This window comes from Halyomorpha halys, unplaced genomic scaffold (genome assembly GCF_000696795.3).
Source record: "Halyomorpha halys isolate HHAL.00 unplaced genomic scaffold, Hhal_1.1 Scaffold1141.1, whole genome shotgun sequence".
Classification (NCBI taxonomy): domain Eukaryota; kingdom Metazoa; phylum Arthropoda; class Insecta; order Hemiptera; family Pentatomidae; genus Halyomorpha; species Halyomorpha halys.
Genome location: NW_027113909.1, coordinates 178,376 through 195,057, shown reverse-complemented (window position 1 = coordinate 195,057; position 16,682 = coordinate 178,376). Strand labels below are relative to the sequence as shown.

The following is a 16,682-nucleotide window of genomic DNA, read 5'->3' as shown; positions in this document are numbered from 1 at the left end:
TCAACAGTTTTTTAAGGAAGGAATTTGGGCTTTACCATCTCGTTGGGAGAAGGTTACCGACTGTAACGGTGGATATTTTGATGAATAAAGGTGATTATTTGAAAATATTTATTTATTTATAATTTCCCCCAAAAAAACGACAGGACTTTTTGAATGACCTGGTATATTGATTGGTTTTTCAAGGGGTACTATATAAATCAATATCCCTTAATAGCAACCAGAAGTTTGTAAAAACTCTTATTTTCTATTTGTTTAAGGTTAATAACGTTTATGTCACATTCGATTGCCTTACCACGGTTTCCATGATAAAGATATGGAACTATGGAAAAACGCCATCAAGAGGAGTGAAAGAGTTTGGGGTATTTTAGAAATTTAATTATTTTTATTTATTATTATTGTTTTGTTTTTTTAAATTACAATGTTTAAATTGCAGATATTGGTAGATGACTTGTTGGTTTACAATGGCATCCTAGATCCTTCCAAGCCAGGGGAAACAACAAGCATACCATACAGAACCATAATATTTTCACGTGACAACAATTACACCCTTCATCAATCAGTCACTCGAAACAGGTAATACTACTTAAAGGCCCACGTGTCTCTAAAATTAGTTAGTTATCTGAATTAGATTAAAATTTTTAAAAGAATTTAAAAAAGAGGTAGTTCCCAACTCAAATGTTAGAAATTAAAAGGTATCAAGTGAAGTTATTAAAACAGAGGGACTACGTAGTAGACATGTAAGAGTGTAGTATTAGCATTAACTCAAATCTGCGTGACTAAACAAAGGCTAACACTCCATATATCCTCAGAGTCCAAGGGCAGAAAAAGTAATTTATTTCACCCCCAATTTTTTACTTTAATATATACATTAAGAGTCAAAATTGATAACTCTACCAACCATAGTCAGAAAAATCAAAACTAGCTGCTATTCCGAAGATACAAAAAATTCATATTTGGGTTCTTTTAAGTAAAAAGGAATATTAAAAAGGCCATTAAAAAGGAAATATTTTTGTTATAAAATATTGCTTTTTGAAACACTATATCTCGGGAATAATTGGACGTAAACAGTTATACTTCATATTTTAGCAAATTTAAATGCATTACTTTAAATGATGTTCTATTAGAATTTTTAGTATTGTGGGTAGTTTTAAAGATATGGAAATCTGAATGAAATATTAATTTCCTTTAATGTTTTAAAACAGCCACCATTCTAATAAAATGGTTTAGTTTTTACCTAGATTATATATACAAGGGATACAGTCAATGCCATCAAAAAATGAATATAGAAGTATTTAAGATGCACACTCCTAAAATTAATTTTTTTCCTCAAAACCTAAAATCTTGGCTCATTTTTCATTTGGAGCTCCATATCCTTAAAACTACCTTCAACACTAAAAACTTTATAGCAACTATTTAAAGTAGAGTAAATTCTATAAAATATAAGGCCTAATAGTCATCTGTACGTCTAATAGTTCCTGTGATATAGTATTTCATAAATTAGCTTTTTATAAATATTTATTCATAAACATTTTTTTCAAAATTTGAAGATAATCAGGGCTGTGATCAAGAAGAAAGAAAAAAATAGTTATCAACTATATATTTATTTTCTGCTGACATTTTGACCCACAATGCAAGTCTTAATTAGGGCTGTTGGTTGGAGATAAAAGCCTGATTGATGAAAACTGAAATTGAGAATATTTTTCTAAATATCTTGTGAATTTATTTTAGCAAATATCATAAGGACTACTACTCTTACAAGATAAATGTTACAAACTAGTTTATAGTAAATTCAACTAGCTTTAATTTGAGTGCTAATAGACATCTATAAGTCTAATGACTCTTGAGATAAAGTTTTCCCAAAATAAATTCATTAACTACTGATTTTTCACTACTCAATATTAATTTTTTAATAAGTGTATCTCCGCAACTATTGAACGCAAACAGCTCTGTTAGTGCTTATATTTTAGCAATATTACTCTTCTTTAAATTCCGTTTTATTTTTTAGTGTTGTAAGTAGTTTTAAAAATATGGAGTTCTGAATGAAAAGCTAATTTTTTTTTAAACATTATGAAACAGCCCATAATTTTTTATTCTCCCTAACTATGATTGGCATTCTCATCAATTTTGACTAGTAACTAAATATAATTTTCATTAAAGCAATAAAAAATTTGGATGAAACATCTTTATTTATTTGAAGTTGAACAGTTTAAGCAGTATGTCATCATCATCTGAAGATAAAGGGGTAGTTGAGAAGAAATGTTTAGATCGATATTTGTTTGTGAGATTAGTGTTAGAAAAATAGATTTTGTTGCAGAAATCGAGGGTACCAAAAATTATTTTTGGAAAAAAAAAAAGAAAGCATGCGAATACTTCTTCATAAATTATTCTGGAGGATGTTCAAATCACTGAAAAGTTCAGATTTCAGAAAGTATTAGGAAAAATGGATTAAACGAAATTCAAAAATATGAATGTACATAACTATTTTAATTTTTTAAAACATATTTTATTGGAAATTTTACAGTTTGAAGTTTTAAAAAAATTGTTTTTTTTACATCCACAGTAATGCTAAGTGACGATTTAGTTGGTTAAAACTATGAGATTGTTCATTTATAAGTGAAAAAAAAAGTATAAACAAAACTAAAAAATACACTTTTTATGGATTTATTTAAAAAGTGATTAAAAAAAAAAAATACATCAAAAAAATTTGTATTATATATATTCCTACTATTGATTAAGTTAGTTTTACAGAATCTAATGATTTATAAAATAGATTTTATGTATTTCCAATTCCAACAAAATGTATTATGAACAGTTCCGTAGGAATTAGATTACCCACTATCGAAACTGTAAAAATTTCCACTTTCGATGTGATTAGAATAACTAGCCAATAATTAGGCAAGTTAAAAATTACACAAGTGCAATTTTATTTGAAAACAAAAATGCCTGTTGAGTTTTCTCAAAAAAAATTGATGCCAGTTCGGATTACAGAGTACTGAAATTACACTGTATTCTGAAAATGAGTGTTAGGTAAAAAATAATTCCAGTTATATATGCTGAGATATATGTATATATATATATATACATTTTCTCTCTCGGAAGGTAACCGATCATACCAAAAAGATTAAAAATCTTGCATGTCCTATCCAGAGAATTATTTACTCTTCTAATTATTTATCAGGCTCTTTTTTGTTTTCTTTTAATAATATTTATTTCTCAAGGATTTATTAAATATTTTAGGTACAGTGGCCGCTCATCAGATATTCAGCCTCCTGATATATCTGCAGATCAATCCAAAAGACCATTCACATCTTTACAAATTCCCATGGACGTATCGTCTAGAAGCAAAAGTGTTATGGACTTCTGAATTTCTTCTATAATCTTGTAGATAAATGTGTCCTTTATAAATGTAATCATAATCTTGTACATGTAAGTATAATATTTTATGCTATTGTATACAAATAATTGTTACATACGAGAGCTATGACAATCCAGGTATGTCTGTTTCCTTGAGTTCATCCAATTACTCAAACAGAGTATACATGAAGGAATTATATTCAATTGTATTCATTATCATGGGTGCTGCAAATCATCATTTTGTCTTGGCCTCCTTCATTGGTCTCTCTCTCTCTTGCAGCTGTTCTCCAGTTAGCCAGTCCGAGAAGAGCTCTACTATCTGCGTTGACCCCATCCATCTAGCACAATCTAGGTCTTCCAACTCTTCTTTTTTTCTGAACACATTAGCATAATTTTGCTGGTTGAGCTATTCTCATCTGTCCTGGCTACATGACCCGCCTATTTCAGATGCTGTATTATACTGAACCAGAATACTTTTGTATCATTATGTATGGCGGCCAGTTCTGCATTACTCCTCCTTTAATCGTTACCTGAGCGCAGTAGTCCATAAATTCAACATAGTACTTTGCTTTCAAAGACCATCAGCTTGCTTCCATCTCTTTTGGAGAAGCTCCATGTTTCCGATCTATATATAAGGGTAGCACGAATCAACATCTTGTACAAAGTATTGTTTGTTTTCCTGAATAATTCAATTATATTAAGGAATTATATTTTAACTTTTGAATTTTAGTGAAATTCTAGATAATAAGTGGACTCACTGTTATAGTCTCTCAATGCTGGGCTTCACCTCAAAGGCAATAACTGCAACTGTCTTGAGGACTTGTGAGGGCAATTGTCTTCCCACTCTCATCTTCATAGCCTTCTTGATTCACTTAAACTATCACATATTAAGTAATCCAATACAGTTCTATCCGACAGAGACCTCACTCTAAGAACAATTTTTAAATGTCCTGAACTGGAAGTATAAGGATTTATACCCTTCTGCAACAGTCATCCAGCTAAATTTTCGCTATCTTGAGATAAATTCGCCCCTCTCAACGGACACTTACAAATTTTGAAGATTAAGAAAACCACATATACAGGTTTTATGTTATGATATAAAAATATAAATACATTTAAATATGTGTATATCTTGAAATTATTAATAAAAAATTCAAGGCTCAATACCATGATCACATAGAGGAAATAATTCTCTTCAGTTCTTCTTTGCAGTATTTCTCATCTAAGAAAGAATTTATTCTGAGTGGTTTGGAAAAAACTTTTCAATAGGATTATCCAATTTTCAAAGATGGGTTTATATTTTGTTCTCACCTGTGGGCAGTTTTTATAGAAATCCCCTTATTTTAGTTCATGTTTATGCATAAATATTAAATTCTAAAAATATTTTGGAATCATGTATAACACACAATCGTACTAATAAACTTCATTCATTCAAATAAAATAAAAATTTAATAAGCACTTCTACACTTCTTCTCAGTAGACACCCATCAACAACGGACAAATCCGTCAGACCTATGGCTGTCTGTTATAGCGAGATTTGACTGTATTTTGGTTTCCATTGATTTATGTCTATTTAGGACTATAAAATATGATATATTGATAAAAAAATATAATACTTGTAAAAAAAGTAAGTGTATCATATAGCCTAACCTAACTCATCTTTCTAATTATTATGACCTTTTAATGGTTTATTTTTATTTTTGCAGATATTTAATACTTCCCCTCAGATGGATATTCTGACGCAGAGGCACTGTATACTCACTCACCTATTTATAAATAAATTGCTAATTACATATTTTATTTTTCTCACATTATATTAATATAATTAAGAATCAGGAATGAAAAATGAAAAAAAAAAAGATGCTTTGTTAAATATTTTCTATAACTTTATAAAAATATGACATGGAGCTGAATTTTATTTTAGATACAAATTTAGTCTAAATAATACCCAGAATGAAAGGAGCTTATTCTACTCAAGATGTTGAAATAATATTAGACATATATTGGGGAGTGGGGTAGCTCAGTGAGTAAGGCACTGTGCTTATAACAAGGGCCTGGGTTTGAATTGGGCTGTGGCAGATAATTATCTATTCTGTTATTCTAGCTGTTAGTCGACCCTGTGGGTTGAGGAGCCCTCCTGAGGCCCACTCAGCCTCTAAAGTGGATTTCCTTATTGGAAAAATCTGGAAGTCGAACGTGATCTTGACCAAATCACCTCCTAAATAACCGTTATTCAAGAAACAGTACTTTCTTGCAAAGTATTGAACCCCTAAAACGAAAATGAAAATCTGGAGAGCTACAGATTTTGATTTTCACTAAGCACACACATATATATATATTTATTTTTTTTCTGTTTCCGAGTTGTAATTAAGTTAGAGTTTTGTTGGTATAGCCCACATACCAGCCAGGAATGGTTGCAAAACATTTGTTGACTAAAAATTTTAAAATACAGGAGTATTAATCATTGTCTGTTTGTAAAAAACGGGACAATGGAGTGGAATGGTCGTCAGTGTGAGGTCCTTGAAACCATTTTTGCTGCAATTAGTCACTTCATTATTCCTTTGTTTTATTTGGAATGATTGTCAATGACCACCTTTAAATTACGAGGAGTGCTAACAAAATATGGCTGTTTATTTTCTCAAATAGCAGTCACTTTTAGTAGCTATGGTGAGCTGAATCAGCGAAAATTTAACACTGGTTCTCAGAATAGTTGTTAAATATTCTCAGGGTTTTCTGAATATTATTGAATTTAGCTATCTAAAATTATTGTTCACAAAATCCATTTTTTTCATTTCTATTTAGAAAGAAATTATGCTTCAATTGAACCTACATAAGCAATAGACTTACATTTTAATGAAATAGTGTTTTAGAAGCTGTATCAGTAATTTATTTATTAGACATAGATGAATCCATGAGGTTTTGTTGCAGAATGAAAAAAACAATCGATATAGTTTAGAAAAACAATTATTGGATGTTTCCTTATTGCATATTTTGGTTTAATTATTAATACATGTTCTAGTAATGCCATCTAGATTATTTATTAAATAATTTATCTGTAATTGATATATAAGACTGAAATATTTTCTGTACTTTCTTGATACTTGATATATAACTTTTAAATTGTTAATTCTCATGTATAATTAAAAAAAAGAAAAATCAATTACTCATAGGCACATTTATCCTAAATATAAAATAGATTTACATATACACAAAATAGGAGTTTGTTCATTGTTGGCATAATTAATTGGTATTGTATACTATTAAAAATATACTTTATTTAAAATAACTTACATTAAGTATAAGTGTATTTACCTTTTAAATTAAATCTGTGATACTTAATAATGTTATAGTTAAAAATAGTAACATTTCTTTCCGTAAGTGTAAGTAATTTAAATCAACTATGTACATAGTTTTTAATTAATTTATTAAATTATACATTATACACTAGTAATAGTTTTATTTACAATATTATATCAGTATTTTTGATTAATGTTTCACTATAATGCTCGCATATTTCAAGCTCCTTAACGTTTTAGTGAAGAGAAATTCATTGATTTTAATGAGTTGCTCTCTCCTTGCTGGCTGCTGTAACCGCTATCAATTGTTAATTGTTAATCTAATGCAGAAAAAAAATATGTAAGCAATCAAAATTTTATTGTATTGATGCATTTAAAATTTATATGTTTGTATAATTATACAAAAAAAATTGTATAAGTTCATCTGTTGTTGAGATATCTCATAAGCAATCTAATTTTCTTGTAAGTCTTATGAAGTTTAATAAAATCATAGTTTGAAGAAAATTACTATTATTATGTAATTTTTAGACAGATTAATTTCCAGAATGTACATTATTAAATGGACTTATACACTTTTTAAAATTAACTCTTGTGTAAAATATGTCAGAGTATTATGTATTATATTTATAATAAATGATTTTTTTTTTAGATTTTGTACCAATACCATACAATATTGAAATTTTATATTGTAGGAAGTTAGGTGGCGGTCAATAAAGGTATCAAAATAGTAAAAGAAAATTATTTATTATTAACCAAGGTTTCACCCCACTTTGCTGGGCTTCGTCAAGGCTAAATGAAAAAACAAGATTCAAACATTTTAGAATTAATAAAACATTAAAATGAAAATATTTCAAAACAATTGTTATATTTATAAAGTATATAAAATGAATTAATAATAACAATATAAGGAAGTATACATGTAGGTGGACTAGAAACAACGGTGTGATAAAAGTTCTAAATACAGATCTAGATTAATAAATAATAGAAGACTACTGATTAAAAATAGTTATAAAAATGGTAAATATTTAAGTGTAAATGATAGAACAGATAGGTGAAATAGGTATGTTATAGTGATATGCAAAAGGGAAATATTAAGAAAAATAAACAATGAACATAGGAGTAACACCTGTAAGATTGAAACACAGTGGAAGACAGAAGAAAGGAGGAAGTCAGATATAAATTGTCTCTACTTCCTGGGCTAACCCTTAGGAAGGGTAAGATTTTTTATATAATATTTGTTGTTTCATTTAGCCCTGCAAAATGGGGCGAAATGTTGGTTATAATAAATAGTTTTCTTTTACTATTTTGATACCTTTATTGGCCACCACCTGGACTATCTTCCTACAGTCCACTACAAGTTTGATATATTATACCTATACTATATATTACTATATGTAATATATAGTAAGGGAAAGTATTGTGATCGTGAAAAATTTTGAATTTGAGTTTTGGATGGAAATACACGTTTTGAGGTTCTCAGAGTCCAAAAAACCTAATAGCGGAAAATCGTCTGTGTGTCTGTAAACAGTTAAGCTCATAACAAAAAGTCGTACAAAACTGAAATTACAAATTTAATGTAATTTATATACCTGAGATAAGATAGCAACTTTTATGCTAAAATCGACTAACCGTAAGTGTCATTATGGTTACATGAAGTGACATTATAGAATCGATTTTCCTAAAATGGCTCTAACAATTTTGATTAAACTCCATGATTAATATCAGATAGGTTTTATCCTCATTGAAATTAACTAACAGGTTTGTTATAATAGATGCCAAATTTTGCTGGAAAGTACCTTTAATTTAGTTTATTTGAAAAAATAAACAGAACTCATTATTAACAATAATATACAATCATTATTAACAATAATATACAATGAATAAATACAAAATATTTAAGAATTTTATGAATAATTAAAGGAGAAAAATAGATAAATCCGATTGAAACAGGAAATGCTGAGACTGCACAATCATTTTGGATCGCATGACCACTTTGTTATTTTATGTTAAACTGTTGTATTCTTGGCAGAAACAAAATTTACAGTTATTCCCATCAAGCAATAGAAAAATAAAAAAGCGTTGTCCATAATTTTCGTCTTCTCTGGTCTTTTATATATTTATTTTTTCGAAAATCACAAACAGCAATAACTTCAACATAAGCTCACTGATCTCCACAAAATTAGGGGACGTAAGTAGCTTATTAGAAGAAATATTTTATGAATGAATTTTATCTATAATTTTTGAATTATCCACAAAATAATGAAGAAAAATGAAAATGGGGAGGGGGGAAAACAAACTACATTTTAATAAAATAATATTTTATTTGAAATGTTAATATGTTTATTGCTAGATGGACTAGTAGTTTTATCACATAATAAAGTGAAATTTATCAACAAATGCAATATACCTGTCTCAAATAATTATCAGAAAACAATCACCACTATATTATTATACATAATATTTAAAAAATAAATCATTATTCCTATGTTAAGTGAATTTACTATTTTCATCATGAAACCTTAGATTAAAATTATTACGTAAATTAATAACCAAAACTTTTAAATTAACCCATGATAAGTTGTTAATCTCATCTAATATGCCTAATGAAAATGAAAAAACAAAAATTTCAGAAACGTAAAAAATCATAATAAAAGATATGAGACTAACAATGAGATATAAAACTTTCACCTTTAAGTTTAACTTCAAAATGTTACAATTGACCATTATTACTTGTTACAATTATTTTTGTTAGCAAAATGCCATTTTTTTTAAGAATGCATTTCAAAACTTTTTTTTTCTTTTTTTAGAAATCCATGCATATTTTTAATTAAAATAAACCTAATTTTATAACCAAGTTATATTTAAATAGATCTTGAAAAAAAAAATAATAAATAAGTTAACCTGAGAATAAAATTAAAGATATTCTTTTTTTTTTTCTTTCCCCAATTAGAATAAATAAAATTTACTTTTAAATCTCAACAAGGAATCACAGATTGTTTTAAACAAGTTTTTAAATAAATATATAAATATACAAAAGATGAAATATAAAATTAAAGATTTATAATCTCTTGAAAACTGAGATAATTACAATAAATATTTAAGTTCCACCATTTTATCTTATATCTCTTTTATGATTATTTATTGTTCTCCATATTATTCTCAGGTTTGATAAAATAAATTATTATTAACAATAAATAACATAATTAACCATTAGTACAAAACCTTATTCGAATAATTTATATAACAAAGCCACAGTAAAAAAGGAAATATTTAACAATAATAAACTATTTTCTGTTTTTTAAAAGCTACAACAAGGATAAATGAATGTCACATAGAATAGGAAAATTATCACAGCCCAAATATTTTAAAGACGAGTCTAATCATATGATTCAGGGTTCTTATACAGTTTCAACTTTTCCCTTTCGTTTAATATTCGAACTTTCCGTTGGGGGATCTGTAAATGATGTTTCTTTATTTGATAACGCCACTTCGGTTGAACTTACTGTCTCTGAAGCGACGGCCTCACACAATGTATTTCCTTCTTGGGTAACAGTAGATGTGGATGAAATTATACTTCCTCTCTGCAAAACATAAAATATGTTTAAAAAAAAATAATACTTTAAAATAACAGGTAGTTTGCCAACATTAATCATAGCAATAATCACGTTTTCAAGCCTAAAACACATCAACGTAACTGCCATAAGACTATCTTAAGAGTGACTCAAATAAACCTCTAAGCCAGAAACTGAATCATGTATGACCTACCCCATTGTTGATAACTAGGTTGCTTAAAAGTACATTTTCAGGCACTTAAAGGTAAGTTAACCTTTTAAAACCTTTCAACTAACACTAACATATCAGGAGAGGCAAAGAACAACACTAGTTTCAAAAAAACCTGAATCTAACATAAGTTAAAAATAAAACCTGAATTTGGCAGAAGTAAAAAAAAGAAAACATGAATTTGACAGAAGTAAAAATAAAACCTGAAGTGGACGTAATTAAAAAAAAGAAGAAAATTAAAATAAGACAGAATCTTGGTAAACTTGGATTTCATAACTCATCATCATCAACAGTAAAATAAAAGAAAAAAATTAAACTCTCTTCTGCCCAAACTGTGCCAAAAAGTCAGCTAAGTACAAGGTTTTATTTTTATTTTTTATTCCCTAATTTCCTTTACTGACATTTACTTTTTTAAGGAAATTATCTTTTTCTACCTATTTTTATTGAATATGCAATTACCTATATTTCAAGCTAATGATTTGTCGTTTGAGAATAAAATTACCAACATATAATTTTTCTGTGAAGGTAGAACAAATTTGTATCAGGGTTTTAAGAAATTCATTGGTAAGTTTATGATACATTATGACAATATCACAGCAGCATGATGTGAATGTGATAGTTTCACATCTGGGTAAAAAGGAGAAATGAATTATTTCTGCCAGGGACCACCACACAGAAAGCAATATTTTTTTGGATGAAAATTTTGTTTTGGCATGTGTTCCATCCCAATCTTTCATCGATATTTAACCTCTGATCTAACTGATGCCTGTTACCATTACAATCTACTTTTCATCACACGTGATTATCCTTTTGAGAAAAGGCTCGAGTTTTTGCCTAGTAAGCAGTGAAATGCATGTCTCATAATGTTTCATGAGGTACAAATAGATCTACCTTTTTTACTTTACCAATGGTCTTAAAGTGTAGAGAAACTGTCGACACACTTGTATTCAGTTGTGCTGAAAATCCTTTAAATGTTTGGTAAGGGTTTTCTTTCACAGTAAGCCTAAGTTCATCAATGTCAATTGGTGGTGAAGGTCTTCTTTTGAGTTGGTTATCCAAATTTGTGTCACCAGCCAAAATAATTTCGAACTACCACCGAATGGCGTGTTCCTTACAACACCCTTCTCCAAACGCCGTGGTAATGTTTCTTGCAGCTTGGGCAGCCAAGTGTCCAAGTTTAAACTCATAAAAAATAACTAAAAAATCGTGTTTTCACGGTCATATTTGAAGGGACATTAAACAATGTGCAATCAATTGTAATGACAGTAAATATTATCAAAAAAGAGAGGATTAATAACGGCTCATTTTAATCTGGAAAGATAAACATAGTTAACAAGCAAAAGCCCACTAATGCCATTTTGAATTTATGAAATAATAGAAATGGATATTTCATATGAAATGACCCAATAATTTTCAACCATTTAAATTGCAGTGCTAAGAAAGCTTTTCTGGATAACTCCAAACCTACTTTGATGTCATATTTCCCTTTTAAAATAAACAATTAGTTATCTGATCATAACCCAACAAGCATAAGCATGGTTTTGAAAACTGCTCCATATGGTTAGTAAATAATTCTTAAAACAAACTTATAGTTAAGAAACTACTAATATAAAGATAGACATACTACTGGAATAGTTTGTTGTTTGTAGAAATTACCTTAGTGGAAATACTCTCCATTTGGATCTCTTCACTTCTAGGTCGGGGCATTTTCGGAGATCCTCTGGGTGTCTTAGGTGAACTTTCCCTAGATCGGGATCCTACCGAACTGCTATCACATTTGTCTTTATCAACTTCCCTGCCTGAAATAAAACCATTAACAGTTACTTATAAAATTCAAAGAGAAAAAAAATATTAAATATATAACCCCAAATAATTGTTTTTCGTAATATGATAACAAAATAGAAAAAAATTATTAATTTTTATACACAGTTAAGGTAAGGGAAGAGGAGGTAAGCGTAAACTAAAATTTTAAAAGTTTGAATTTTTAAGATTGATTTAAGAGTTGAAATTAAGTCCACCATACACTTGCATAATAAATAGATTAAGAACGTAAATGACTTTTTAAAGAGGTGTTTATGGGTGATCACAGATTTGATATAAGAAGATGGTAGGGGCATACTCAGTAATGATACACAAATAAGTAAAACTTATTTATTTATGATGTTGTTTTGACTAGAATTTCAGACTTTCATCTGGGCTGAAAAATAAAACGAGATTACAATCTTAATTCAGAGAAAAATAAAATCAATAACAAACAAACTTAGAAATATATATAACAATAAAAATTAAGTAGATAGTAAATGATATCAATAGAACAGAATATAATAGTGTAGAGGTAAAAATTATACAAAACAAATGATAAAAAACCTATTTAAAATCAGACAGTGCTCAAGTAAACAAAGAAATAATTATATATAGTGAATGAAATTACTCTTTATTATTTTAATTTTCTTTATTTAAAACATCATAAATGATGTTTTGGGGCTGTCCTATAAGATTAAAAAGAAAAAACAGAATGAAAGGTGCAGAAGAAAATAGAAATAATGAGTAATTGAAACCAACACATAATAAAATATGTTAGTAATGATTAAAAATGTATAAATAGTGAAAAATTGAAATTAAAATAATGAAATGTGCAAAAGAAAATGATATACATAACACAATGGGCAAGAAAGAAAACAAAATATATGCTACAGTGGGTAAAAGATGCATAGTAATCACCTACTTCTTTCCAAGTTTGTTTATTATTTTCATTTTTCCCTGGATTAAGGTTGTTATCTCGTTTTGTTTTTCAGCTCTAATGAAGAATTCCAGGCTGAAATGTGAGCACAAATAAAGTAGTTCTACTTATTTGTGTATCATTACTGACCGCACCCCCAGCCGTCATGTCATACGTAAATGACTTTCATTAATACTTATTTATATTTCATTAATACTTTTATTAGTTCTACTTATTCGTGTATCATTACTGACTGCCATCCCCAGCCGTCATGTCATACGTAAATAACTTTTATTTTTCTTGTCTTCAAATTGAATGGCTTTTACAATAACATCACTAAAACTGTCCTCCTTAAATTACAGACCAGCAATAATTATTTTAAGTGCTCAAAAGTTACGCATTTTTTTCCAGTCAAGTCAAAGGAGTAAAAGGGGATAAGATTACACAGATTAAATGAATATTAAAACTGAAATTTTTTGTTAAGAGCTTTAGGAAAATATAGGGAATTTTTTTTTCTATTATTTTAAACAAATTGTACTTCTTTACATTAGGAAAAAAATTACATTAAGGCTATATACAGGAGTGGGATATGGCCCACATATGCTGATTTTTCCACAACCATTCTTGGGGTAAGACACCCCAAGATGAAAAGTTTAAGCGACAAGTGCAAACCTTACCTTGAACCTTAGTAATTTAAAAATATTGCAACTATTAATACTTAATCTATAAATTAGCACTATTGTATTGACTAATCATAAAAAAAATTTTTAAAAATTGAAAAAAAGCTCCAATTTTAATTAATTGTGTATAAGGAGAAGATGGTTAGGGGTGCGGTCAGAGAATAACACAAATAATTTAAAAACTTATTTGTTAGTGCCAACGTTTCGGCCAGAATTTTTAGCCTTCATCAGGGCTAAGAACAAAAAACAAGATAACAATGAAGCAATGAATATAGGATATATAGAATGATTAAAGAAAATAATTGTAAAGAATGAAAATAGATAAATGAATAAAATAATAAATTGATAAATTATTAGCGATTGCTTTAATAATAGTCAGCTCTGCATGCTATAAAAATTTTATGATATTTAATTCATGCCGATTTCCAATTTTAGTCACTTTTTCGATGTTGCTCGATTTATATAATTTTTGTTATCTAAGTCTCCTCTTCCAATTTTTAATAAATGTTTTAAAGGTAAGATAAGACCGTCTATTTTTTTTATTTTTTTTTTATTACCAGTTTCATGTTTATATACTCAGGTATATATTAATATTGTTATATTTATATATTTTCAATAAAGGTCAGAAAAAAAAAATTTTATTTCCTTTTACTTATTTAGATATTTAATTCACTTTGTAAGCTAGGTTAAATTACTGCTTTTTTTTCTGGGTGATCAACTATTTGGTTATTACACCCTTCATCTTGAAGATTATTGATTAATAATGGATTTCTTCTTGGCATCCCAATTTATGAAACCATAAAAATAAATTTTCATTAGGTATGCTACTAATTGATGACTGCATATTCAGACAAAGGGGGTTCTTCATTGTATTTTATGAATTTAGATGTATTATTCTTATTAGATGTATAAGTAAATAAAATATAATTCTAATTCACCACCCTATCCTTCCATTGTTTTGCATATTAAAAAGAAAAGTGAGTCGTTGAAGCAAAGATCAACATGTTTCTTACATTTCTAATGGTGGATACATCAGACAAGGAACTATTGTAGTTCTTTTTTAAATGTCTTTTCTCCAGTATTAAATCCCACATAGAATTGACAAACATAATATATATTATGATGGATAACATACATATAATGTCATTTTAACATCAACATGTAAATTGGTTGTTAACTATTTTTTTGTTTCCTTTTGACTGCACCACCAACCATCTTCTTTATAAGTAGAACATAATAATTTTGTACAAAACACATTAGATGCACCACTAATATTCACAGTACCATAAACAAACAATAATTTATATAAGTGTAACAAGATTTCTGAAAACTTACTACTTCTAGGACTAATAGGTGGAATTCGCACAGGAGTAGCGATTCCAGGAATGCGGTGTGAAAACAAAGACCTTCCACCCTGAGATCCTAAAAAAAGAAAGAATTATTTTAGATGATATAATCACTAACCAAAAACTAGTAGGTTGGGCCAATAAAATAATTAGTCCACTATATAATAAATCTACTATATAATAAATCTAACTTAAAAAAAAAAAAAATAGAAACATGACAAACTTTAAAAATTTAATTGATTACAATTGAAGAGAGAAGTACAGAGTAAACCAGTTGAAAAAGATAAAATAACTATTTCTGACTAAAAAAAAATAATAATAATAAAATAGTAAAAAGAAAAATATTCAAGTTAAATATACACTTTTATTTCTTGCAATATAAGGAGATAAATTATTATGCCATACTATGATGATGACGAAGTTGATGAAGTAGATTATAAGATGGAGAATCCGTAACAGGAATATCCAGCAGTTTCTCCATCTGACGTAATTTTTCTTCCCTTGCTTTGAGCCTTCCTTTTGTAAGCCTAAAAAAAAATAATAATTAATTAAAGTCTTAAAATTATGTTTTATAGCAAATTAAATTAGATTATAGGAAGACAATAGTTGAAATCTACTTCAAAGTCTGTTAGAAAAACTTTGAAAATAAATAATCAGAAATAATATATTCATTAGGAATTTTAAAATTCTGTTCGGTTCTAATTTCAAGTATTTCATCACTTCCTATAGATTTTTAATTTCAGAGTATTCGTCAATCTAGATCTAGTGTGTTAAGCCAAAAGTTATTTCACAAAATGGACTATCATGTTATCTGATAAGGGGCTTTGAGATCTTGAATCCAGACAAAGTATTAAAAGTAAATGAATTTGTATTTAATATGCATCTTTCTACCTTTTACTTTTCATTAAGGCCAACATAGTAATGTAGTCATTAATATAGCCAATAAATTAAAATATACAATTTCATGAAACTTTTATTCTGAGTGAGTTATGTATTGCATATTTTTTTCATTGCTACAATTTATGAAATGTAAGTTCCATGAACAGAAAAGGAAAAGAAGCAAAATCTATTTTTATAAAAATGGCAAATGACAACAGATATGAAATAAATTTTATTACTATTAAGTTTTAGAATAAAATGGAAAATAACAATTAACACAATGTTTCTATCATTGGTAATATTTTTTTTTTTTATTAGTTCATTAATGAAAGCAAAAACTAAAAATCACATAAATATAGACCAGAAATAGAACATCTTGGATCAACAGTCTAAAAAAGACTAACCTAATAGAGACAGTATATTATTCCAAGCCAGTTCAATTTAAATGTTATTCTTAACTTTTTTAACCATGTAGCATGTTAAGAAAGTATGAGTACTGTAGAGCTAGAGTGATTTTTTTTTTAAAGTTGGTAACACTGAGGTTTAGTAGAGGTTATCCAGAACACAAAGATCACTGGAGACCCAGATCAGTACTAAAACTCATCTTGCAGTGTCGGTTACTATGAAA

The 16,682-nt window shown here is 28.1% G+C and overlaps 2 protein-coding genes across 5 annotated transcripts in view; one reads left to right on the top strand and one right to left on the bottom strand.

Annotated features, from left to right (window-relative positions):
- Nucleotides 1-5,149, top strand: part of LOC106688492 (katanin-interacting protein) — a 22,600-nt gene extending 17,451 nt beyond the window's left edge. For both annotated transcript variants that reach the window (XM_014432982.3, XM_067051172.1), the window contains exons 14-17: nucleotides 258-359; nucleotides 434-573; nucleotides 3,238-3,426; nucleotides 5,061-5,149. In XM_014432982.3, coding sequence (XP_014288468.1) covers nucleotides 258-359; nucleotides 434-573; nucleotides 3,238-3,364 — 369 coding nt within the window. In that variant the 3' untranslated portion in view covers nucleotides 3,365-3,426; nucleotides 5,061-5,149. The remainder of the gene's footprint in view (nucleotides 1-257; nucleotides 360-433; nucleotides 574-3,237; nucleotides 3,427-5,060) is intronic.
- Nucleotides 5,150-6,761: 1,612 nt separating this feature from the next.
- Nucleotides 6,762-16,682, bottom strand: part of ema (C-type lectin domain containing ema) — a gene marked incomplete in the record, with an annotated part of 30,609 nt that continues 20,688 nt past the window's right edge. The window contains 5 exon segments of one of the 3 annotated variants that reach the window (XM_067051171.1): nucleotides 6,762-6,970; nucleotides 10,154-10,231; nucleotides 12,087-12,229; nucleotides 15,165-15,251; nucleotides 15,581-15,702. In XM_067051171.1, coding sequence (XP_066907272.1) covers nucleotides 6,959-6,970; nucleotides 10,154-10,231; nucleotides 12,087-12,229; nucleotides 15,165-15,251; nucleotides 15,581-15,702 — 442 coding nt within the window. 3 annotated transcript variants of the gene reach the window in all.